This window comes from Thamnophis sirtalis, unplaced genomic scaffold, assembly GCF_051295495.1.
Source record: "Thamnophis sirtalis isolate CommonGarterSnake01/CBP01778 unplaced genomic scaffold, rThaSir2_p1.2 scaffold_2, whole genome shotgun sequence".
Classification (NCBI taxonomy): Eukaryota; Metazoa; Chordata; class Lepidosauria; order Squamata; family Natricidae; genus Thamnophis; species Thamnophis sirtalis.
Window position 1 is genome coordinate 150772649 of NW_028261382.1, and position 26288 is coordinate 150798936.

The 26288-nt window shown below is 48.6% G+C and overlaps 1 protein-coding gene across 3 annotated transcripts in view; it reads left to right on the top strand.

The window, feature by feature from the left end:
• ROCK1 (Rho associated coiled-coil containing protein kinase 1) overlaps positions 1-26288 on the top strand; it is a 121305-nt gene that overhangs the window by 27554 nt on the left and 67463 nt on the right. For all 3 annotated transcript variants that reach the window (XM_087707203.1, XM_087707204.1, XM_014067455.2), the window contains exon 2: positions 8703-8784. In XM_087707203.1, the coding sequence (XP_087563329.1) occupies positions 8703-8784 (82 nt within the window). The remainder of the gene's footprint in view (positions 1-8702; positions 8785-26288) is intronic.

Genomic DNA, 26288 nt, shown 5'->3' on the forward strand with positions numbered 1-26288 from the left:
GAGGGGTCCAAGGAGGGGGTGCAGCAAAGAAGCCTAGAGATCCAGTCTTTTCTGAACCCAAGACGGTTAAGAAGGAGAATCCTACCCCTCACCTATTTCTGGAGGTGGTAAAGAAACAATGGGAGAAGCCTACTGCCTTTCCCAACCCTGGCAGTAATGATAGGTGCTTTTATAATATTGAGCCAGATTTCTCCCAGGCATTGCAGCTACCCACCGTGGACCCACCTGTTGTCGCTTTAGCACCACCTACCTCCCAGATGGCCAAGGATGTGGCTGACAACCTTAAGGCAGATGACAAGAAAGTGGAGATGGCGCTTAGGAAGACCTTCCAGTCAGCGGCCTGGGTCATCAAGGCAGCAGCGTCTGCCTCGTTCTTCAATAGTACGGCTATCCTGTAGATGGAGAAGATCCCAAGAGCGCATCCCCCCCAGAAGACGTGCGGTGCCACCAGGACATAAACAAGTTAGTGGCAGTGGCGCAGTTCTCAGCTGATGCCACGTTGAATGCCATGAAGTTCGCTTCCAGGGCAATGGCTTCGTCCATTACCTCTCATTGCCTTCTTTGGCTCCAGGGTTGGCAAGCGGATAAGTCAAAGTGGCAACTGATGTCAGCTGACTATATTGGGGACTCTCTCTTCGGGGCTGCCCTTGATCTGCTCCTTGTGGAGGACAAGAATAAGAAGAAGGTGTTGCCCACTTCGGCAAAAAAGGTGGAATAGAAGTCTACACCGTTCTACCGCAAGCCCTTGTATCGCCCTCAAGAGCAGGAGGCTCAACAAAGCAGGTACTCTTTCCCCAGGTTGGAGAGGAGAAGTTACAACAGGGATAGGGCCCGTTTCCAACAACAGAATAAGCGTCCCTTTCGAGTGGGAGCTGGTCACGCTTACTGCCAGGGCAAATAGGTTGTCTCTGATCCCACCCATTGGTGGTCGCCTGGCTCTCAATTCCGAGGCCTGGGCGGAGATTTCCTCAGATGCTTGGGTGCTCAGCACGGTCACACATGAGCTTCGGCTAGAGTTCCTCTCCATTCCCCAAACTACTTCCGCACATTTCCCCCCAGCTCAAAACAGAGACAAGCGCAGGCGGATGCGTCAGGCTATTAAGCACCTGCTTGACATTGCCGCAGTAGAGCCGGTCCCCTCGGACCAGGTGTATTGGGGCTTCTATTCTAACTTGTTTCTTGTGCCGAAGGCTTCGGGTCGGGTGGAGGGCTATTTTCGTCTTGAAGCTCTTGAGCCAATATTTAGTTTATTGCAAGTTCAAGATGGCCTCACTTAAGTCCATATTGGTGGGCATACGGGAAGGGGACTACATGGCATCTATAGACCTCACGGAGGCTTATCTCCATATCCCCATTCTCCCACTGCATAGGCGTTTCCTCTGGTTCTCCTATCTAGGGTGCCATTACCAATATAGGGTCCTGCCATTTGAGTTGTCATCCACACCCAGTACTTGAGGGGTTTCCCCATTAGATTGCATTGCTACCTGGATAATGTTCTCGTCCAGGGGGCATCCCCGAGTCAGACGAGGGTGGATCTCCTGCAGGTCATAAACACCCTTCAATGGTTAGATTTTTCTGTTAACTTTGAAAAGAGTTCTCTCACCCTGTCCACTAGGATTCTCCATTTGGGGGATGTTATAGATTCCCGTGCAGGGAAGGTTTTCCTCTCTCCGGACTGTAGGTCCAGTTTGGTTAAGATGGTTAAGCAGGTCCGCAGGGACTGTTATGTTCCCATAGCCCTTCTCTCCAGCTTGTTGGGAAAGTCATATCCTGCATCGAGGTAGTACCATGGGCACAGTTGCACGCCAGGATTCTGAAGTGATGACTCCTGCCGTTCCAGAGGGCCAACACCAGCAGCTTGCTGGCCAAGGTCGAGGCCACCCCTCAAGTACTGATCTCTCTCAAGTGGTGGCTGTCCCCAGCCTTGCTCAGGGTGCGAGTTCAGGGACCAGGAGTGCCTCGTATTCACCATGGATGCCAGTCTGGTTCGGCTGGGGGGCGACCCTGGTATCTCAGTTGGCGCAGGATCGGTGGTCCTGGCGGGAGGTCTGACACAATATCAACTGGGTGATCCATCTGGCGCTTCGACACTTTCGGACCGCCATCAAGGGTCATCACATCCTGGTCCTCACCAACAACGTGGTAGCCAAGACCTGCATCAATCGGCAGGGCAGCACACGTTCCAAGGCACTGCACGTTAAGGCGATGTTGCTGGGCAGCTGGGCAGAGAGACACCTGCGGTCGATCCGGGCGGAGCACATCACGGGGATCGACAACCATCAGGCTGACTGGTTGAGTCAAGAGACAGTGGACAACAGAGAGTGGAGCCTCTCCCTGGAGCTGTTTCAGAGCATCTGCCAGAAGTTCGGATGACCGTTGGTGGACCTCTTCGCCACGCTGGCCAAAGCCCAGCTTCCCTGGTTCTTTTCTCGGTTCCCAACTCAGGGAACAGAGGGGGTCGACGCCCTTTGCACAAGGTGGCCAGGCGTGCTACTGTATGCTTTTCCTCCCCTCCCCCTCATTCCCAGGGTAGTTCAGAAGCTGATCCTGGTGACACCTCACTGGCCAAGGAGGGCCTGGTTTGTGGATCTCATGACCCTGTCAGTCTGGCCTCCATGGTGGATCCCGGACGAGGAGATAGAGTTGCACCATGGGAAGCTAGTGCACCCAGAGCCACACTGGCTGCAATTAACTGTGTGGAGATTGAGCGGGAGCACCTGAGGGAAGCTCACTTGTTGCTGTGAGTGATTAGAACCATAGAGGCCATGCACAGACAATCTACTGCGAGGATCTATGACTTCACCTGGATTTCCTTCGTGGCCTGGTGTCAGGTGAACCAGGTGGTGCCCACCAGGGCCTCAGTTCCACAGGTCCTGGACTTCATCCAGGACGGGTTAGATAAGGGGCTCTCCTGGGGCACTATGCGTAGGCAGCTAGTTGCCCTTGCTACAGTTCTCCCAGGCGAGGGCCTGGTTGCCCTCACCCAACTACCCGTTGTTAAGGGGCATCTTCCGGGGGTCACCAACTTGCACCCTCCAGTGGTCCATAGGTTCCCCACGTGGAATCTCCCTACCGTATTGCAGGCTCTCATGGCTGAACCCTTTGAGCCGTAGCCTGAAGCTCCTAACACTTAAGGTGGTGTTTTTAGTGGCTATCAGGTCGGCTAGGTGAGTGTCAGAGTTAGGAGCACTTTCCTCCAGGGAGGATTTGTGCATGTTCCACAGCAACAGGGTTGTGTTGAGGTTAGATCCAGTTTTTATGCCTAAGGTGAATTCCATTTTCCATCGTTCCCAGGAGGTTGTACTTCCGGATTTTTGTCCGGATCCGGTTAGGGAACATGAACAGTAGTGGCATTGGTTGGCTGTCTGATGGGCCCTGCATATTTATTTGAAGCGGACGGCCTCCTCCTTATCTTTCCAACCTTTGTTGCTGGGTAAGAGGGTGACATCTTCCACCATCAGCCAGTGGATCCACTTAGCTATTACCCTGGCGTATGAGTCCCAAAAGTTGCCTGTGCCGGCTGGTATTATGGCACATTCGACAAGGAGCGCTGCCACCTTGGCGGCTTGGGCCTTCCAGGTTCCAATAGGCGACATTTGCAGAGCGGCTACGTGGGCTTCTCCATCCCTGTTTATTCGGTATTACCGGTTGGACATGTTCGCATCGGCTGATGTGGCATTCGGGCGCAGGGTGCTACAGCAGGTCATTGCAGATCGTTAGTTTCCTGCCCATGGGACTTAGCTTTGGTAGGTCCCATCCACTGGAGCCTCCTGTCCCTCGCTCCAAAAAATGGCAGTTGGTCTTACCTGAACTGCTATTTTCGGGGCTGGGACAGGAGGCTCCAGTTCCCACCCTAGGTTAGTTAGTCTAGCTGGGGTGGAGGGAGTTCTCTTTTGTGCCTTGTTTTCAGGTCTTGGGGGAGGTTGCTTTGATGAAACTGGACATAAAGGATGGAGCACAGAGGCTTGGCTTCAGCTTCATCCCAGTCTCATGGCCAATTGGACGTGTTAATACCATCCACTGGAGCCTCCTGTCCCAGCCCCGAAAATAGCAGTTCAGGTAAGACCAACTGCCATTTTCCTAATAATGGCTATCTTGTTTGGGGTGAATGGAGAGGGAATCTTAAAAGAAAAATGAATGACTGAGCTCAGTTGTGTGCTGCCCGTGTGGGTAAGAGAACAAACTTTAGGAGGAATGATCCTGAATGAGTCTGAAACTTTAATTCAAAAGTATAGTTTCTTATTTAGCGGTTTTGCCTTTCTCTCACATTCAAATTCAGGGGCAGAATACTTGTATTCTAGTGTTACCAGTTTCTGTGAGATGGTTATTATGACTGGTCACAAACATCAAAGCAACCATTTTGTGACTGTGCCTATGATATCTTATCAAAATTCCAAATATGTCAGTTATATCCCTCTAAAACAATATATCTATTGTCTTCAACTAAAGATTACCGAGTAAAGCAGTACAATTCTGTCAAATAGTCTGATAAAAAGAACAAATATATGCCATATTTCTTCAAGATCATTCCTGCATATTTTCAATGAAACAAATTACACAAATCACATGGCATTTACTTAAGAGTAATTTTTCTCATCTACTAGCTATATTTCTATTCTGATATATTTTAGTATAATCTTAAAAGTATAAAGCTATAAATGATATTAACGCCCAGATTATTCAATTATGTACTAATAAAACTGAATGCTGAAATTAAATGGTATATTTATTGTACTACTTGTAAATCTCCAAACCTATGTAGAACTTTATGTGCATATATTTAATTGGCACAATATTCATAAATACATAATACTGTTGCCATTTTTGTGTGTTCTTAATTTTAACATTCATTTAAAGTTCATTAGTCCAAAGAAAAAGTTCTAGTTATAATTTTACGGCACACAATGTTTTTACTTGTTACCAAGCAACATTATTTCAAATCAAAATGTCAGAGTGATAACAATAGAATGAAGGACAGTGAAATATAAAACTACAAAAGAAAATTCAGTCAATGAAGTCTTTGAATCACAAGGTGTTATATAAAGATACTTTCAATATTCCAGGAGTAAAGTACGAATAACTGTTACTATAAGATCAATTTTAAAATAATTTAAATTAATTCAAACTAATTTAATTTTTAAAGTTAAAATTATTTTGCATATGAACAACAAGAAGAAAATGTTTGTATTTACACTCACTGGAGAAAAAGGATGACGAGAATAAGCAGGCACACAACGGGGTATACACTTTAAAAGGAATGTGCATTGTTGCAAGTTGCTTAAAAAACAAACCAAAGTCTTTAGTGTTATTAGAATCTTGTCAGTATTACGTAGCAGCAACTAGAGGGTTCTAATCAATCAAAGTTACAGACTAGGTTTGTTAACCTGTAGTTATGCTTTTTAAAGAAGCATTGTGGTGCAGAGAAAAACAGCTCAGAAAGGGGTACTGTATTTTTCGGACTATAAGACACACCGGTGTATAAGACACACCAAGATTTCGAAGAGGTAAGTAAGAAAAAAAAGTTTTTGTCTTCCCTCAGCCCCCAGAAGCACTCTGCAGGCTTTAGCAGGGCTGGGGCAAGGCAAAAACGCCCCCAGTTGCTGAAGCCTACAGTGTGTTGCTGGGGGCTGAGGGAAGGCAAAAAATGCTCAGTTTTTGCAAAAAGGTGCCCATTTTTCGCAAAAATCAAATGCGGGGGCGGGGCTTCAGGAGGCCAAAAATGGCTGTATTTGGTGTATAAGATGCACCAACATTTCCACGCTCATTTGGGGGGGGGGAAGGTGCGTCTTATATCTGAAAAATGCAATATCTTGTGTAGGCATTTTATATATATCATGTTTCCCCCAAAAGAGCTCCCTGGATAATAAGCTCAATCGAGCTTTTGAGCGCTTGTGCTAAAATAAGCCCTCCCCAAAAATATTGCAACACGTGTGTGCTTTTGTGTGTGTGTATGACTTTTCCAGAAGCTTCAGACAAACAAAATCAATGGAAAATTCTTTCATATTGCTCCACTCTTAATTCTCTTTGCTAACTGTAATCTGTTTGGTGAGCCTTCTGCTGTTTAAGTTACCTTCTTGATTCCACTTCAGTAGATTTCTTTGCTTTCTCCCATTTTATCACATAATCTTCATTTCCCTGCCTTGCTCTCAATTTTTCCTCTTCATTGCTCATTTCAAACCTTCTTCCTATAACAGGCAGTAGCAATAGAGTTTACCACTTTTTTCATGGGGGGGGGGGAGTACAGCTGAATTTGCATCAGAAGAAAGAGTCAGCACCCAATTGCTTACCTCATGTTATTTCTTAAATTATGTTCAGAGTCCAGAGTGACTGCAGTTAATTAAGTAGAATTGTGTTAAAATAGTATAAAAAGTAGATAAATTTTCTTCAGCATTTTTTGCTGTTGGAGGTTTCAAAGTAAAAAGGGGATTATTTCCCCCTGGGAAGTCTTTATTGAATAACTTTAGTGAACAAGTTAGCTATTCTAAGAATATTAATTTCTATATCAAATTAAGACATTGAAATCACATTCTCTGAATATTTAATCTAGTTTCAGAAAATAATAGAAATTCCAAGGAAGACAGTAGTGGAGCTCCATATGGTATTCTTTATGTTCTAGGAGATTCATTCATATTTACTTCTTTGAGAGAAATTAGAGGCAAAATTAGATTGGCAAACTACTCAGAAACTAGAAATACTACTGACAATTATAAATTAGAAAGAGTGTTCTTTGTATGATGGTATGATGGTCTCTTACAGAAAATCAGCTTTTGGCACCAGTACTTCTGAGGCTTAAGCTCTGCTTCTTTCTGAAACCTGTTTGTATCAGAATAATTATGACCTAATGCTTAATCAAACCAAGAATACTGTTTCAATAGATAGGTAATTGTTATTTGAGCAACCACTAAACTGAAAATGTACTTTCTGATGCATGGTTTTTAAACATTAAACAAATATACAAAAGGCACATTTATTCTTAAAACAGTTTGGAAGAAAACAACTGGTTATATTTAAGTGAAATAATGGATCAGAAGCTATCTCTGCATGTTTTACAAAATCTAGTCTGCCCAAAAAAGGAAAAGATGAAAGGACATTTTTGCTTGGAATAGAGCCAGTCTTCCAAAAGAGTATAACTGTTTTTGCGCCCTTCCAAGTTTTACCAGTGTGTGTCTGTGTGTGTGTGTGTGTGTGTGTGTGTGTGTGTGTGAGAGAGAGAGAGAGAGAGAGAGAACACAAAACATCAAAAAGCTGAATTGAAATAATTAAATTCAGTTTTACTAAAATTTCACTTTTGTTATTAAGAACAAAACATTTTATAAGTTATTTTTATTGTATTTGTGATGTTTATATCTATTTCATAAAGCTATTTATCTTAGAAAACATTCTTGTATTTGATTTTTCTTATCTTATTCTTTTCTTATTTTAAGTTACCTTTGTTCATGTCTAGATTTTGAATCAATGGCATTAAGAGAAATATTGTTTAGTATGCCATATGTGATGATTCCCAAACCAGTAGAATATGCCATATTAGCATGAGAGACCTATTACTACTCATACCGTAGTTAATAGCCTAATTGATCTGTTGCAATATTTTACATGAGGCTTCACTTAAGGAGCGGCAGTTTGATTCTCACCAACTCAAGGTTGACAGCCTTAGATTTTTCTGAAATTGTTCAAAATAAAATCAGTCAAAATAATAAATAATGCTCCTCCTTGAAGTAATGACTTTTTTGTTGATGCTCGTGTCCAAATTAATATTAGAATATGTTTTATTGCACTATTGGCATGATCCTTTTATAAATTTGTGTAAGCATTATGTCTTGTGGAAGAAGTGATTCTTAAGATGTTCCTATTTTTAGAGTTCTGTTGATAAGTACTCACAGGAGAGGGCTGCACTTGGTAAACTATAAAATATACTTCCTTGGAAATTGCTTTGGGTCCTCATATCATTTTCTTTAGAAGAATTATCAAGATTTTTTATTTCATGAGTCATTTAACTTCTAGTTGGTTATAATTTTTAATGTTTCACTATTAAAATGAATGAGTGCTAGGGATTAAAACATTTTTTTATGCATACATATAGGTTTTAATATGAATTCTTACATCTAAAACATGTAAGAATTTAGACTAAAACTACTGTATTTTTCGGAGTATAAGACGCACTGGAGTATAAGACCCACCAAGATTTTGAAGAGGCAATTTTTAAAAAAAAGTTTTTGCACTCTGCAGACCTCCCCAAAATGCCCCGTTTTTTTGTGAAAACAGGCCCGGGTTTTTTTTGTCAAAAAAAAAAAAGAGCATGCATAGTCTTTAGGAGGCTTGTAGAGTGCTCCTGGGTGCTGGGGGTGGGGTGAGCAAAAACAAGCAAAAATGGCCTGTTTTCACCCATTTCTGCCTTCTCCAGCCCCCAGAGGCACTCTGGAAGCTCCCTAAAGTCTATGCACAGCCATTTTTGCAAAGGGGGCAGGGTTTCAGGAGGCAAAAAATTGCTGTATTCAATGTATAAGACACACCCAGATTTTCACCCTCTCTTTTGAGGGAAAAAGGTGCGTCTTATACTCCGAAAAATACAGTATGTTAAAATATTTAGTTTAGAGCATGATTAAATAAGCACATTTATGTTTGAGATGTAATACAAAAAAACTAATACTGTTTTTTGGGATAGTCATTAGTGTTTTTAAAAAAATATTTATTTTATTCTTCAGGATGGATTAGATGCCTTGGTATACGATTTGGATTTTCCTGCTTTGAGGAAAAATAAAAACATAGACACCTTTTTAACCAAATGTAAGTATATATATATATATATTTACACACACTGTACTGGATTTCTGATTATCTAATCTGTGTACAATTTACTTTTTTAATTTCTTCATATGTTAGTAATACGTACTATATTTTTTCAGGGGAAGAGAAATTGAAAGTTTTTGAAGTTGTATTCATAACCATTTAAGATTGATGCTCAAGCTTTATATTAAGATTGATTAAATAGAAAGATGTGAGGATTGTAGCTGTGGACTGAGAACTGTTGAGTACACTTGTAGCCTAATGTGTTTATTTTTAGAAGCAGCATTATTGCTATGTAGTATTTATTCAGATAATAAATGACAAGAAAAATTACAAAGAGGATAGGACTTTGAGAATGAAGTTGGTGAATCTATATGTGAATCTTTGGAAATCCTGGGAGTAAGATGATAACAAAAAATGACACCTGTGTAAAATGTCTGACTCCTGTTTTTTTTTCTTGTATTCCAAATGTATAAATATAACCTTGTAATGTAGCCTGTATAAAATGTTAATATTCACAAATGCTAGTAAGAATATAAAATAAGAAAAATAAACTGATATGACAGCAAGATAAAACAAAATGCTGTAAAATGCAGGACAAATATTAGAATTGATAGATTCATTCATTTCTGGGATTTGAAGGAAATAGTCTCCCCACATAGCTTAATATGGATTGAACATACAGATAACCTCTGGGAGAGGAATGAAAAGTTAGATAGGATTACAATATTGTACATAAGTACTTGGGGACTCTGGAAAAGGTAGTGCAGATTTCAACATTGAACCTTACATTTTGCAAATTTGTGAGAGCAATCAGGCAATTAAAAAAATTGTTACTGTATTTTTATGATAATTTGCAATAGTTAGAGGACAACATTCTGTAATAATCCTTTCTAAGAATCTCACCGATTTGAGTTTTCAATATGTTGATACTATTCTTTTGAAATTTTGCACTAGAGAAAGTTATATCAGCAATTTCAGTCTCTATCCCTTGAACTGAAATGTTAATTTTTTGGGGTTTAATCCCATGCCAGTGTTGACCCACGTAGATTAAAATAGCATGTTACCAAATTTGGAGTTAGAGTAGCTGTCAGCTGGGAATTTAAATTATTATAGTTTGTTTCCTCCTAGTAGTGCTTTAAAAATGCAGAACTTCTAGCTTATATTTTCATGGTAATTAAAAAAATAACATGAAAATTAGTGAAAACTGAACACTAGAAACTCATTTTATGTTTCAACCAAATCTTTTTTAGAGCATTGTGGATAATTATTTGATGAGAATAGCAAAATGTTCTAATAATTTTTTATTTTACCCTTTCTTCTAAATTTTAATTTTTTTAACCATTATTAAAGTCAGTTCTATTTCTACAGTGAAGTTATTTGTTTGTTTGTTTGTTTGTTTATTTATTTAATCGATTTATAGGCCGCCCAATCCCAGAGGACTCCGGGCGGCTTACAACAAAAGAAAAAAAAAGAAATAATAAAAAATGAAAATAAAAACAGGTTAAAATCAACACGCATACATTCGTTACGATCAGGGCTGGACCTCAACAATGAGGTCAACAGCCCCAGGCCTGCCGGAATAGCCAGGTTTTAACAGTTTTTCTTAAGGCCATGAGAGTGGGCAAGGTCCGGATTTCTGGGGGTAGCTCGTTCCAAAGGGTCGGAGCAGCCACAGAGAAGGCTCTCCTCCGGGGAGCCGCCAGCTGGCATTGTCTGGCTGATGGCATCTGAAGGAGGCCCACCCTGTGGGATCTCACCGGCTGTTGGGAGGAATGTGGCAGTAGGCGATCTCGCAGATATGCTGGCCCTAAGCCATGTAGGGCTTTAAAGGTAATAACCAACACCTTGAATTGCGTCCGGAGAGCAATAGGTAGCCAGTGCAGCTCGCGGAGGATAGGTGTAACGTGGGTGTACCTAGGTACACCCAATATCGCTCGTGCGGCTGCATTCTGGACTAATTGCAGTCTCCGAACACTTTTCAAGGGTAGCCCCATGTAGAGCGCTTTGCAGTAATCCAGCCTTGAGGTGACTAGGGTGTGAGTTACCGTTTGGAGTGCCTCCCGATCCAAGTAGGGCCGCAATTGATGCACCAGGCGAACCTGGGCAAAAGCTCCCCCTGGTCCCAGCCGACAAATGGTGTTCCAGTGTCAGCTGTGAATCCAGGAGGACTCCCAAATTGCGGGCCTGCTCTGAGGGGTGTAAGTTTTCACCCCCCAGGATCAAGAATGGACTGTCTGGACTGTCCTTCGGGGGCAACATCCACAGCCACTCAGTCTTGCCGGGATTGAGTACGAGTTTGTTCACCCCTATCCAGATCCTGACAGCTTCCAGGCATCGGCACATCACATCCACCACTACACTGAGCTGGCACGGGCAGAGAGGTACAATTGTGTATCATCAGCATACTGATGATACTTAACCCCGTGCTGTCGAATGATCTCGCCCAGCGGCTTCATGTAGATGTTAAATAGAAGGGGGGACAAGACCGAGCCCTGCAGAACACCACATTTAAGGGGCCTAGGGGTTGACCTATGTCCCCCGACCAACACCGACTGTGACCTGTCAGAGAGGTAAGAGGAGACCCACCTTAAAACGGTGCCTCTCACTTCCACCTCCTCCAACCGTCACAGAAGGATACCATGGTCGATGGTATCGAAGGCCGCTGAGAGTCCTCTATCCATGGCCTGCCAAAGATCATCGGTCAATGCGACCAAAGCGGTTTCTGTGCTGTACCCAGGCCTGAAACCAGACTGAAAGGAGTCTAGATAATCTGCTTCATTCAAGGTCCGTCGGAGTTGAAGTGCCACCACCTTCTCAACAACCTTTTCCAAAAAAGGATGGTTGGAGACAGGACGATAGTTAAGAATAGCTGGGTCCAGAGAAGGCTTCTTAAGGAGGGGCCTTACCACCGCTTCCTTTAATGGTTGTGGGAAAGACCCCTCTGTAAAGATGCATTCGTAATCATCTGGAGCCAGCCTCGTGTTACCTCCCTGCTGGTCGAGACCAGCCAGGAGGGGCACAGGTCCAGTAAGCAGGTGGAGGCACTTATCGCTCCCATGGCCTTGTCCACTTCCTCAGGGGTGACAAACTCGAACTCATCCCAGCAAATCTGACTAAGACACTCCCTCGGCATCTCAGCTGGTGCTGCCCAAGTAGAGTCCAGGTCTGTCCGAATCTGAGTGATTTTATCCGACAGAAACTGAACAAACTCCTCAGCTCTTCCCTGCAGGGGCTCCCTCGCTTCCTCACCTTTCAGGAGGGAGCGGGTCACCCTAAACAGGGCGGCTGGGCGAGATTCCGCGGATTCAATAAGAGCGGCAAAATGTGCACATTTTGCCGCCCATATCGCCACTAAATAATTCCTAATAAAGGCTCTTAATAGTGTTCGGTCAGATTTGGAGTTACTAGTCCTCCAGCGTCGCTCTAGGCGTCTCTTTTGGCGCTTCATCTCCTGGAGTTCCTCGGTAAACCAAGGTGCCCTCGTGGATCCACTGCTGCGGAGAGGCCGCAAAGGCGCAATCCGATCTAGTGCCTCAGCCGCCGCAGCATTCCAGGCCGCGACCAAGGACTCTGTCGGATTGTGGGCAAGGGAGTCAGGTATCCCTCCAAACTCCTTCTGAAATCCTTCCGTGTCCATCAGGTGCCTGGGGCGGAACCACTTAATCGGCTCCACCTTCCTGCAATGGGGGAGTAGCATCCCAAAGTCGAGCCTCAGCAGGAAGTCATCTGACCATGACAAGGGCGAGATCTCTATTCCCCTTAATTCAACATCATGTCTCCACTGCCCCGAGAGAAATGCAAGGTCGAGTGTGTGTCCCGCTCTATGAGTTGGACCCTGAACTACTTGGGTCAAGTCCATGGTTGTCATGGAAGCCATGAACTCCTGCGCCCCATCAGAGTGTTCACCTAGGGATGGCAAGTTAAAGTCCCCAGCACCATTAGCCTGGGGAACTCCACCGCCAGCCAGGCTACTGCCTCTAGGAGTGCAGACAGGGCTGTTGTGACGCAGCTGGGAGGTAGGTACGTCAGAAACAAGCCCAATTGAACCCCTAGGTCCAACTTCAAGAGGAGAGACTCACACCCCACAATCTCTGGGGCAGGGATCCTGCGAGGAGCTAATGACCTTCGGATAATAACTGCCACTCCCCCACCCCTTTCTCTGGTGTCGCGGTTGGTAGAGCACCTGGAACCCATCTGGGCACATTTCTGAGAGGGGGACTCCTCCCTCTTGGCCCAGTCAGGTTTCAGTTATACATGCCAGGTCTGCCTTCCCGTCTAATATTAAGTCCCGGATGAAGAGAGCTTTGTTTACTACAGACCTGGCATTTAGCAGCAGCAACTGAGACCAGGACCTTGATCTCCCCTGCCACCAGGCTCTTGAGTTGAGCCAGCAGGGCCGGAACAAGGAATCGCTGTGATGTAGCGAGTCCTTCTTCCCCGGTAATGGCCAGCCCTACAGCTCCTGTCATATCTGCCCCTCCCGGTCGTAACTGGAATGCTCCGACCCTCCCCCATCCCTGTAGACCCCCATCCCCCTCCCATGGCCTCCATTCTTCCCAACATCATTCATCTCAGGATGGGGGGGGGGGCGAATCTGGGCCCCCATCCACTTTTGCGTCTGCACTCAGTGGAGGGGGCTCCAGGTCGCACACCCAGTCATACCATACACAACAAACAGGCACTCTCCTCATACACACCCCACAATTAAAATACAAGTGCGCATGTGCGAAGGAATATGGCTGCCGGGTTTTTCGCTCCGGCGTTTACACGGGAAGAACAGCTAAAAGAAGGAGACTTCGCCCTCTGAAATTGTGCCGGAGAGAGATCAGGGCACGGGCGATTTCTTGGAGGATCCGGTGCTGGCAGCAGAGTGGAGAGACTTCGCTCTCCAGGGCTGCCTCTACGAAAAAACGCCGGCGCCGCTTGGAGGCGCCCGGAAGACGCCGCGGCCCAGCTGATCAGGACGCCGCAGCCCAGCTGATTAGAAAGACATCGAAAACGCCGTCCGGGCACCGTTTGGAGGCTGGAGAGAAGGATTATACAGGGCATGAATCGATCGCCGGAGGCTTGCTGGCAGCGGACAGGAGAGATCTTGTTCTCCGAGGCTGCCTTTTGCCTTGCAAAGAGCGCCGACGCCAAACACCGTTCGGGGGTGCTCGGAAGACGCCGCGGCCCAGCTGAGTTGGAGAGGCATTTAAAAACACTGCCCGGGGGCCGCGTGGAAGGCGCTGCGACCCACTTCGGCTGGAGACACTGGGCAACCTCGGTCTGGAGTATTGTTTGGGATTCGTTGTGACCCGGTGGACTTGAGAGAGCCTAGACTCTCCTCCTCCTGCTGGCTGAAAGAATCCCCCCCCTCTCTTTGTTACTCTTTGCCTCGTCTGTACTTTTGGTTGCTGTGGACTGTATTGGATTATCTATCGCCCCAGGGAGAAGGCGGTTAGCCTGAGACATCATTGGGAAAGAATGGGAGGCGGTCCTTATCTGCCGCTGCTGCAACCCCATTCTTTTCCCTTCGGCTTGGCCTCCCCTGCTGGGACATTCGCCCCTCCATCGGGCTGCTGTCATCGCAGGGCCCTCTGCAGGCTAAAATTAGACTCCTCTTGGAATGTGTCCTTTGGACCTTTTGGGCTATATTTTCACCTGTCCCATTATCTACATTTCCATCTGCCAAGGCCAATGTGGTCTGATGCCGCCTTGGACCTGCTACCACAGATAGCACCACTACTGGACGAGTGGGGGTATTTACAACATATAGAAGACCCTCTCTATCTCTATTCCTTAACCACCTTGGACTCTTTTGGACCTTCCCAGGACTATTCGCACTTTAAATTAATTAACTTGCGCAACCTATAATTTCTTACTTCTCTTTTATCTTTCTCTTCTTCCTTTGTATGGGTTATGCATGAGGTATGCTTGAGATGAATGAATGTCCCACTTTTATGATTATATTGTTGTAATTTTGTGTTTTTAACTCTTTACGTGGGGACTGCTTGGGAGAGTGCATGAGTATGCGTGCTTCGGAGGACCTGCCGGGAGTTGCGGGGGCTATGGGGGTGGGTGAGGGGACCAGAGACACGGGAGAGGGTCGGGGTATTGCGGTCGTAACAGGGAGAGGCAGATACGGCGGGGACTTTAGGGCAAGCCATTACCGGGGAAGGAGGGTTCGCTATATTACAGAGATCCCTCCTTCCGGCCCTATGAGTCCCACTCCAAGACCAGATGGCGCAAGTAGTCAGGACCCTGGCCTCAGGCTGTTGTCGCTAAATGCCAGGTCTGTTGTACATAAAGCTCCTCTCGTCCGGGACTTAATTGAAGACGAGAGGGCAGACCTGGCATGTATTACTGAGACCTGGCTGGGCCCAGAGGGAGGAGTCCCCCTTGTAGAGCTGTGCCCAGCAGGATTTCAGGTGCTGCATCAGCCGAGAGCTCAGGGAAGGGGTGGGGGTGTGGCCGCCGTTATCCGGGAGTCGTTAGTTCCTCGTAGGGTCCCTGCTCCGGAGATTGTCGGGTGTGAGTCTTTGCTGTTAAAGTTGGACCTCAAGGGTCAAGTGGGTCTGCTGCTAACGTACCTGCCTCCCAACAGCGTTGCAGCAGCCCTCCCCTCGCTCCTCGAGTCGGTAGCCGAGCTGGCAATTGAATTCCCTAGGTTGATGGTCCTGGGGGACTTTAATTTGCCGTCGCTCGGTGAAAACTCTGATGGGGCGCAGGAGTTCATGGCTTCCATGACAGCCATGGGCTTGACCCAAGTAATTCGAGGCCCAACCCATTCAGCGGGACACATGCTTGACCTTGTATTTCTCTCGGAGCAGTGGATGTGTGATCTTGGTCTGAGGGGGAGTGACATCATACCCCTGTCGTGGTCAGACCATTGCCTACTGAGGCTCGACTTCCGGAGGCCAAACCCCCACTGTAGGGAGGAGGAACCGACCAGGTGGTTCCGCCCCAGGCGCCTTATGGAGCCAGCAAGGTTCCAGACAGAGCTTGGGGTTATTCCTGACACTTTCGCCCACAGTCCGGCGGAGACTCTGGCTGCTGCGTGGCACTTGGCAGCATCAGAGGCCCTCGACCGGATTGCGCCACTGCGGCTCCTCCGAGGCGGCGGATCCCGGAGACCCCCTTGGTTCACCGAGGAACTCCGGGAGATGAAGCGCCGGAGGAGATGCCTAGAGCACCGTTGGAGGTCCGATAAGTCCGCATCGAACCGAGCAATGGTAACCACCTGCACCAGGGAATATACTAGGGCACTTAGGACAGCTAAAAGATCACACATAGCCTCCCTGGTTGCATCCGCTGAGTCTCGTCCAGCTGCCCTGTTTAGGATAACCCGCTCCCTGTTGAATAAAAGGGAGACGGGGGAACCCCTGCAGGGCAGAGCTGAAGAATATGCCCAATTCTTAGCGGACAAAATTGCTCGGTTTCGGGCGGACTTGGACTCCACACCTGCAGTTCCAGCCGAGGCACAGGGGGACCAAGTAGAACAGCTCTGGGTTGAGTTTCAGGAAGTTACCCCCGGGGATGTGGACAAGGCCATGAGAGCTGTAAGTTCCTCCACCTGTGTCCTGGATCCGTGTCCCTCATGGTTGGTCTCTAACTGCAGTGAGGTGACACGAGGCTGGATCCAGGCGGTTGTAACCGCCTCCCTTCGGGAGGGGAACTTCCCCGCCGCACTGAAAGCGGCGGTGGTGAGACCCCTCCTGAAGAAACCATCCTTGGATCCAGCTGTTCTTAACAACTATCGCCCGGTCTCCAACCTCCCCTTTCTGGGGAAGGTTGTTGAGAAGGTGGTGGCCTTCCAGCTCCAACGGTCCTTGGAGGAAGCAAATTATCTAGACCCCTTCCAGTCTGGCTTCAGACCCGGTTACAGCACAGAAACCGCTTTGGTCGCATTGATGGATGATCTTTGGAGAGCCAGAGATGAAGGACATTCCTCCATCCTGGTCCTCCTCGACCTCTCAGCGGCTTTCGATACCATCGACCATGGTATCCTTCTGCGACGACTGCGGGAGGTGGGAGTGGGAGGCACCGTGTTACGGTGGTTCTCCTCCTACCTCTCGGACAGGTCGCAGTCGGTGTTAGTGGGAGGGCAGAGATCGTCCCCAAGGCCCCTAAAATATGGGGTGCCGCAGGGTTCGGTCTTATCCCCCCTACTATTCAACATCTACATGAAACCGCTGGGAGAGATCATCCGCAGGCACGGGATCAGACACCATCAATATGCGGACGATACTCAATTGTATCTGTCCGCCCCGTGCCAAATCAATGAAGCGGTTGACGTGATGGGCCGGGGGCTTGAAGCCGTCATGGACTGGATGAGGATTAACAAGCTCGTGCTCAACCCAGAAAAGACCGAGTGGCTGTTGTGTTTTCCTCCCAAAAATTTGGCCAATAATCCAACACTCAGGCTGGGGGGTCAAATTTTACACCCCTCAGAGAGGGTTCGCAACTTGGGAGTCCTCCTGGATCCACAGCTGTCATTCGACCACCATATAGCGGCTGTGACCAGGGGGGCATTCGCCCAGGTACGCCTGGTGCGCCAGTTGCGACCCTACCTGAATCGGGAGGCCCTCACAACAGTCACTCGGGCCCTTGTGACCTCTAGGCTGGAATACTGCAACGTGCTCTACATGGGGCTGCCCTTGAGGAGCATCCGGCGACTTCAGCTAGTACAGAACGCAGCCGCGCGAGTGATTGCGGGTGCACCCCGATTCACCCGCATTACACCTATCCTCCGCGAGCTGCGCTGGCTACCTGTCGATCTCCGGATGCGCTTCAAGGTGCTATTGATCACCCATAAAGCCCTACATGGCAGTGGATCTGGATACCTGAGAGACCGCCTTCTGCCAATTACCTCCCTACGACCTATACGATCTCATAGATTAGGCCTCCTCCGCATTCCATCGGCCAGCCAGTGTCGGCTGGCAACTACAAGGAGGAGGGCCTTTTCAGCAGTGGCCCCGACCCTTTGGAACGAGCTCCCCGTAGAGATTCGTACCCTCCCCACCGTCCAGGCCTTCCGCACAGCCTTGAAGAACTGGCTCGCCCGTCAGGCCTGGGGATAAGGATTGCTACCCCGCCCGAATGTTGTATGCATGTTGCTCATTATTTTATTATGTGTTGTTGTCTCAACGTTGTATCCCCCCTTCCCTGGTTTTCTGTGCGCCGCCCTGAGTCCCCTCAGGGAAAAGGGCGGCCTACAAATGCAAATAAACCTCTAAACCTCTAAGTTATATTTGGCATTTGAACGTTGCTATGGGAATACAAAGTAATGAGCTTCAAAGAAAGATATTTGTAGCCTGGTTAAGGCTGGGAAATTGTTTATTTCAACAATTTCTTATTTACACAAGAAATGACCAACAAATGGAATATCATTGATATCTAACACTGCCATATGACATTGCCATAGGTGTATACCATAGGCCAGTGATGGTGAACCTTTTTTGCCTTGGATGCCAAAAGCACGCACGTGCACGCTATCGCATGCACTCGCATGCCCAAATCCATAATTTAAAGCCTCCCTGCTGCCATGCCCCTTGTGCATGCACGTGTGATCTCCCCTGCCCCATACATGCACTCACGGCTTTCTCGGAGTCTGGAGAGAGCAAAAAAAGGCCTCCCCCGCCCTCCCGGAAGTCCTCCGTTTTCTTGTGTGCTGCTTGGAGAGTCCAAGCATGGGTTTAACTCGGCTAATCTGCCTAGGACTGAATTGAAACTTTAGCCACACTTCTAGTGTTGCCTTGACTGCCAGTTTTTCAATTCAGTCAAAGCCCAGTGGACGCGTTTCAGTCTTTTGCAGATTGCTTGGACTCTCCTTTTTTATTTTTCTTTAGTTAATAACAGTTTTTCCTTCCCTAGAGAGTAGGTGTGGTGATAAGAATTTCCCCTTTTTCTTTCCCTCTTTATCTCACTGTTAGTGGCCTCCACGGTGTCCTGGGCCCACTCGGGCGTCGCGGGCTCAGTCAGGCGTCGCGGGGGTCAGAGGCAACCGCCCGTGGAGGCATGGGTCGGAGATTGTGCGCCCTCTGCGATCAATTCCCGGTTGTGGCTTTCCGTTGTCTCTGACCGTGCTCGTTGGCTGTGGCTTTCCATTGTCTCTGACCGCAGCTGATGCGGAGCCTCGGCAGGCATCATTTTAAAGTTCCGGTGGCCATTTTGATTGCCTTTTTCATCACGGCCGCCATTTTGTTTTTGCATTTTTCCTGCGGTTTCTTGCCTGCTGGTGCTGTTTTGCCCTGCTCTCCGCAGATCGCTGCTACAGATCTCCTGTCAGGCCACCTGTCGGGGTCTTTTCCCTTGGGACTGTGTTCCACAGTAATTGCGGCTCAGGAGTTTTTTGGCCTCGGTGGTCAGTCTTGTTATCTCTCCGATCTGTGCTGGTGCTGGGAGCGCTTAGCTCGTGCCTGTAGTCTGCCGGCCTCTGCCTCCTTCGGATTCATCCGGCTGATGCCCTCAGAATCTCCACCTTGGGAGCGCTAGTGTCTTTGATCCAGGTTCGCTAAAGTGGTGAGTGCAGAGGCCCCTGTTACATTCAAGTACCTTTCAGATTACTGCAATGGCAGATCAAGCCCCTGGGGATATTGATCAACCAGGCCCCTCTACCAGCAGGGCATTCTCCAGACAGGCTGGCAAGGCAGCCAGGGAGGCCCTAAAGGGGAACAAGCCCTATGCCAGACAAAGTAAGTAGCAAGGGATGGACTTGGATAGAGATGCCCGTCGCCAGAAGGCCTTGGAGAAGCAACTCACCAAGGCCAAGCAACAGGCCCAGGTCTCCAAGCAGACTCCTCCCAGGGATCCCTTCCCCAGACTGGGCACAAGCCTCCCATTTCAGAGAGTGGGGGAGGGACAGGAGTTCTCCCTGAGGTTTCCCTGGCTGTGATAGGTTCCTCAGGCTCCCCAGGGCCCTCAATGGCCGACCATGCGGACCTTTTTGACTACCCATCTGAAGGGGAGGAGGAATCGGCATCCCCAGGTCATCTGGCCCCGCAGCTCCCACTGGATCAACCATCCATCAGGGACGGCCCTGCGGAGGATCGGGGGCTGAAATGCTCTCTCTATTGAAATGCAGGGCGTCATTGCCAGGGCCATTTCACAGGGGATTGTGGCTAGGTTGCACGAGCGGACCAAGCACCCATGCAGGACCCACCACACACAGGCCTCAGTCCCTCCCAAGGAGGTTCCACAAGTCCAGAGGCCTTCCTCTCCCCATTCCTCTCTGGACAGTGAGGATTCTAATTGAGACGAGGACATCTTGCCCAACCCTGAGCCAGATTTCTCAGGGGATGAGTCTGCGGTTCCTGATAAGCCCGTCTTTACCGGTTTGTTTAAGCATACTAATTTCAAGACTATCTTGAATAAGGCTAAAGCTTCTATCCATTTGGGTTCTTCTATCCCAGACCAGGCGGCCCCTGATCCCTTGGACCTCAGTGAGGGCCTGTTCAAGGAATCTGTTCAGGCTCAAGAAATTGTTCCCATTCCTAAGTTATTCCTTAATGTACAGGAACAATGGGCGCAACCAGGCACCCTTGCCACCCCCAGTGGTAGTGACAGGAAACTGTATACGGTGGATGCTAGTTTGGAGGAATTACTGAAATTGCCCCCTGTGGACGCACTGGTGGCTGTGCTCAGTTTCTCTTCAGTGCTCCCTCCTGTTTTCCTAGACGCTGCTTGGAGTGTCCAAGTATGGGTTGACTTCAGCTTGCTGCCCAAGGACTGAGTTTAAATCTTTAGTGTAGCCATGCCTCCTGCTCTCTTTGGAGTTCAGTTTGAAAAACTCAAGTTGCCCTAAAAAGATGCATTGAGGAGATCCAGTCCTTGGAGAGCAAGCTGGACTCTTCAAATTAGATTAGTGTAGCCTTTTCTTATTTTTATTTTCATTGTGTAGCGTTAGATAGCCTTAGGTTTTGTTATTTTCTCGTTGGAAAACATTTCTCCTTGATTCTTCACTTCCCTCACACACAGATCAGGCAGCTTGGAACTAATCAGCCTTCTGCACTAAAACACGGTTGAGGATGCATCATGAGGCTTGTCAGCAGCTGCTGGCCAGCTCAGGGACGAGGTAGGAGGTCAGGATCCCTGTTAAAGCTGTCGGAGGACTCTATTTAGCCCGGAAGCTCATCTGAGCTCTCTGAATTGCCGACAGCTGGTGCTGTTCCAAGCTTGCGGTGGCCATTTTGGACAGTAAAAAAGGTGCGCTTTTAAAAGTCAAGCCGTTTTCTTCGTGCCGCAGCCTGATCCTTCGCAGATCGCTGCTGGGGGGGATATTAATCGAGTGGGGTCTCCAGGCAGGCCTCCCCCTCCCCAGGAAAATCTGAAATAGCGGCCGAAGGGAGTTGGCTTCTCCAGGCCATTCCCTGCTTTCTCTCAACTGCGCGGATCCGCAGGCGCCCTGGGCCTTCCAATTTGGTGCCAAAACTTGTTGCTGCATTCCCTGCCTGGGCCCATTGACTCTACTCTCCAATTCCTCTGGGCCAACTCTCATCTAAGTGACTTTTAGCAAGTTCAAGCACGGCCAGCGAGAGTGTGGACAAGGCCAAAGATCCTATCAGTAAGCGCAGCAGACCCAATCCTGTGGCCAAGAGTGCTATTGCAGCATATCCTACAAAGGGCAAGCAGCCCAGGTCACAAAAGGTTTAAGGCTGAGGAGAGATGCCAGAGAGCCCTAGAGAAACAATTTCAGAGGGCTTAAGGAAACCAGGGGCCTGACAAGAAGCTCCCTCCACCTGCTGAGGTTCCTGCTGTCCCTTCCATATTAGATCCCTCTCCAGAGGAGGTTCCATTGGTAGTGGATGAGGAGGATTTTGGGTTCCCCCCAAACCCCTCTAGGGCATCTCCCAGGTCTCTAGCCTCATCCCTAGAAGAGGAGTACAGGGATGAAGCTTGTTCCCTGCTGGAGGAGGAGGGAATTCCTACTTCCGGACCATCCCCTAGAGCATCGCCCCAGAATCAGGATCCACTCCTGAACTGTCCCCAGCAATGAGGAAGGTGGTTGCAAAGGCCATATCTCAGGGGATCATAGATGGCATCCAGCAACTGGACCTCAGATTGCCTCTCCTAGGCCATGCCAGAGCCAAGGCGAAGGTCCCTGACTCTCAGGCACAATCGGACAGGGTCTTTCTGCCTGCCTCCTCGGCTGTCAGCAAAGCGTCTGACACTGAGGAGGGTGTTCAGGATGCACCAGTCTTGTCGGATGATGAGAATCTGCCCCCGATGTTCCTGCATTCTCAGGCTTGTTCAAGCCCTCTATGTTCCGGGCCATTCTCACCAAGGCTAGGGCCTTATCTATTCAGATGGGATTTCCCACTCAATTAGATAAGACTTCCTCAGACCAGGCCAATAAGACACCTGCCGGATCTCAGGATCCAGGGGCGGGCCTCTTCAAGGAGACCACTTCTCCCCAAGATCTGGTTCCAGTGCCCCAATTCTTCCTGGATGTTGTCCAGTGCCAATGGGCTCAGCCAGGGTCAATGGCTAACCCCAGTGGAGTGGATAGAATGCTTTACTCTATGGAGGCTGGAATGGAGGATATTCTGAAGCTCCCCCAGGTGAATGATCCCATAGTAGCCCTGACCTAGAAGTCAGTTCTCCCAGCAGATCTGGAAGGACTCAAGGCTGAGGACAAGAAGGCAGAGAAGGCCTGTCATAAGACTCATATGGCCACTGCGTGGGCCAAGAAAGCCTCCTCTTTTTCTTCCTATTTCAGCAGGGCAGCCTTGTTTTGGCTGCGTAAGTTATTAGATAATCTCCCAGCTAGTGACACTAGATCTCGCCAGGATGTAAACAAAATAAATGCAGCGGTAGAGTATTTAGTCGACGCCTCCCTTAACGCCACTTAATTCTCATCTAGGGCTCTTGCCTCCAATGTCACCTCACATTGCCTGCTATGGCTCCGTCAGTGGCAGGCGGACATGAAGGCAAAATGGAAGCTAGCTTCGACCCCCTTCAAGGGCGGCAAGCTGTTCGGGGAGGCCTTGGACTCAGTACTAATTGAGTTCAAGGACAAATGCAAGGTCCTTCTGGCTGTCACAAGAAGCCAGACCGTAAGGGTCAATTCTTTTTTCGCAGACAGTACTTTCGTAATACAGACGCCTCTTCTACCTCTGGGAGATACACCAGGCTTTACAACCAGTCACAGGAGCACTCCCATGAGAGGTCCTCATTCAGGGATAAGAATAGATAGCAGGGAAACCGCAGAACGTTCCGAGGGGTTTTTTCAAACCGTTCCTTTTGACGGACAAAGTGACCATCACCAACCCCCTTCCATTGGGGGCAGGCTCTAGCTGCATGCCAACCAATGGGAGGAGACAATGATGGACACTTGGGTTCGGAACATGATTCGGTACGGTCTAACCTTAGAGTTCCTATCGATACCCCCATGGACATTTGTCCGCTGTCCCCTTCCCAAATTGCCCCTCAAATGCCAGCTGATGCAGGCGGAGATCAGACATTTACTGGACATAGCGGCCATCGAGCAGGTACCCCCGGGTCAGGACGGCAGGAGATTTTATTTGATCCTTTTCCTCGTTCACAAGGCATCGGGGATGGTGGTGGTGAGAGCAATACTGGACCTGAAGAAACTCAACATCCATCTAGCGTACAAGTGTTTCAAGATGCAATTGCTCCAAACCATATTGAGTTGCATCAGGCAAGACGATCTGATGACATCGATCGACTTGAAGGAGGCGTACTTGCACATCCCCATTCACCCAGAGCATCACAAGTTCTTGTTTGCAGACCACCATTACCAGTAGAAGGCCCTTCCCTTGGGCCTGTCGTTGGCTCCAAGAACATTCACAAAACTCATGGCCCCAGTCGCAGCAAATCTCCTATTTCATCCTGTACGGCTCGTCTGCTACCTGGACGACATTCTCCTACAGTTGTCATCCGTCCCACAAGCACATTGGGACCTCAGCCTCACAATTCACAGCCTCAAGCAGCACGGCTTCTCTGTCAATCGGGAGAAGAGTCACCTGATTCCAACCTCCAGGATTCTGGGCACGGTGATTGACTCCCATTGCTTGCAAGGTTTCCCTCACATAACCTCCAGGAGTCATCAGGTCACTCAGGTGGTGGCAGTCACCGGCGCTGAGAAGGGGCTCCCTATTCAAGGATCCAGAACACCTTGTTATAATGACAGACACCAGCCTATATGGCTGGGGAGCTCATTTTCAGACACGTGACGCTGGGCAGTTGGTCGCCAGCAGAGTTCGCCCACAACATAAACTGGCTGGAGCTCAGGGCGGCCAGGCTAGTTCTTCGACATTTCTGCCAGCACATCGAAGGCACGCATATCTTAATATTGACACACAACATTGCCACCAAGGCATACATAAACCATCAGGGCAGAACTCGACTGAAGGCCCTGATGTTGGAGGCGAGGCACTTGGGCATTAGACTGAACACCACCTCGAGTCAGTGAGGGCGGGTCACACATCTCGGGGAAAGAGAACGTAACCGCAGACTGGTTGAGCAGAACTACAATCAGCAACTCAGAGTGGAGGCTCCATCCGTCTCTCTTTTACCAACTATCCCAGAGATTCGGTCTTCCGATAGTGGACCTATTTTCCACTCCGACAAACACGCATCTCCCCTGGTTCTCGCAGTTCCAGTGCTCTGGAGCGGAAGGGATGGACGCCCTTCGATGTCACTGGCCTCCCAGCCTCCTTTACGCCTTTCCGCCTCTCAACCTCATTCCCCAGGTGATCAAGAAGATCCTGTTGGAGGGAACGAAGGTGCTGCTGGTCACACCACATTGGCCGAGGCAATCCTGGTTTGCCGACCTTGTCGATCTATCAGTGACCAAACACTGACACATTCCTCAGGAGCAGATCTCCCTCAGCCAGGGGGCCATTCCTCACCCGGATCCTCAGTGGCTCCAGTTGGCTGTCTGGCACTTGAGGGGGAACTCCTGAGGCAAGACAATTTCTTGGACAAGATCATCCACACCGTCCAGTCGTCCTTCCACGGTGCGTATCTATGATGCAATCTGGACAGCTTTCGCATCTTGGTTTCAGTCGTGTCATATCGTCACCACCGCAGCAACTATCCCACAAATCTCTGAGTTTCTCCAGGACGGACTGACACGGGTATTGCCCCCAACACACTGCAGAGGCAGACGGTTCCCTTGGCCACCATATTATCCAGAGATGAAACTATACCACTCAGCAGGCATCCCAGGGTCCGCAGCTTCCTGAAATGAATTACCAACCTAATTCCCCTGACGGTCCACCGATACCCGACGTGGGACCTGGCGATCGTTCTGCAGATGTTGACCTTGGCTCTATTTGAGCCTATTTGTTCCATCAACTTGCGACACTTATCATTTAAGACTGCCTTTCTAGTTGCGATCACATGCAGTCCCTCCAGTCCATCTTGGGCTGCATCAGACAAAGGTATCTTCTAATGTCCATAGATCTGAAGGAGGCATACCTGCACGTACCTATCCGTAAGGCCCACCACAGATTTCTGAGGTTCTTTTATGCAATCCAGCATTTCTAGTACAGAGCTCTGCCTTTCGGCCTGTCATCGGCCCCGAGAACTTTCATAAAGATCAGTAGCAGACTACCTCAGATCACGTTCAGTGCGACCTAGACGACATTCTCATCCAGTCATCATCCCACCAGCAAGCGAAACCTGTAGTACACAATGATAATTCTCCAAGGCCACGGGTTCTCTGTCAACCTAGAAAAAAGCCATCTAGAGCCGACCATCAGATTGCAGCATCTCGGCGCCATCATAGACACTGTAGCATGTCAAGTTTCCCTGTCTCCCGACCGAATGACGAGCCTTGGGACCTTTGTGCAACAGGTACACCAGTCGCGGCACGCCCCAATTGTGCAGTTGTCCCAACTCTTGGGCAAGATGATATCCTGTCTGTCCATTGTGCCTTAGGCCAGACTTCACTCTCGTTGACTGCACTGGGATCTTTTACTGTATCAATGGGCCAACCAGAGCAGCTCACCAGTGTTGATTCCGGTCCCTCCTCAGGTCAAAGGGCTCCTTCTTCAAGGAACCGGACCATCTGAGCATTACGACGGATGCCAGCCTTTTCAGCTGGGGGGGGGCTCATCTCAACAACCAGATTGCACAAGGCAGGTGATCAGCGACCAAGGTGACACACAGCATTAACTGAGAGCTGGCCCTTCTTCATTTGCAGAGCAGCATCCAGGGACATCACGTGATATTCTCACAATGTAGCAGCCAGAGCACACATAAACCTCCATGGGGGCACCCAGTCCAAGTCCCTGGGAAGGTGGGCAGAAAAACATCTGTGCTCGATTCAAGCAGAGCACATCTCCGGGGTGAACAACATCCAGGCTGATTGGCTAAGCAAGGCCACTGTCGACCATTTGGAGTGATGCCTGCATCCAGATCTGTTCTGTCAACTGTCACAGAGGTTCGGCCAACCGCTAGCGAATCTATTCACCACCCGGAGAACATGCACCTTCCCCAGTTCTTTACAAGATTTCACACACCACAGGCCGCTGGGACTTCTATGCGCCCTC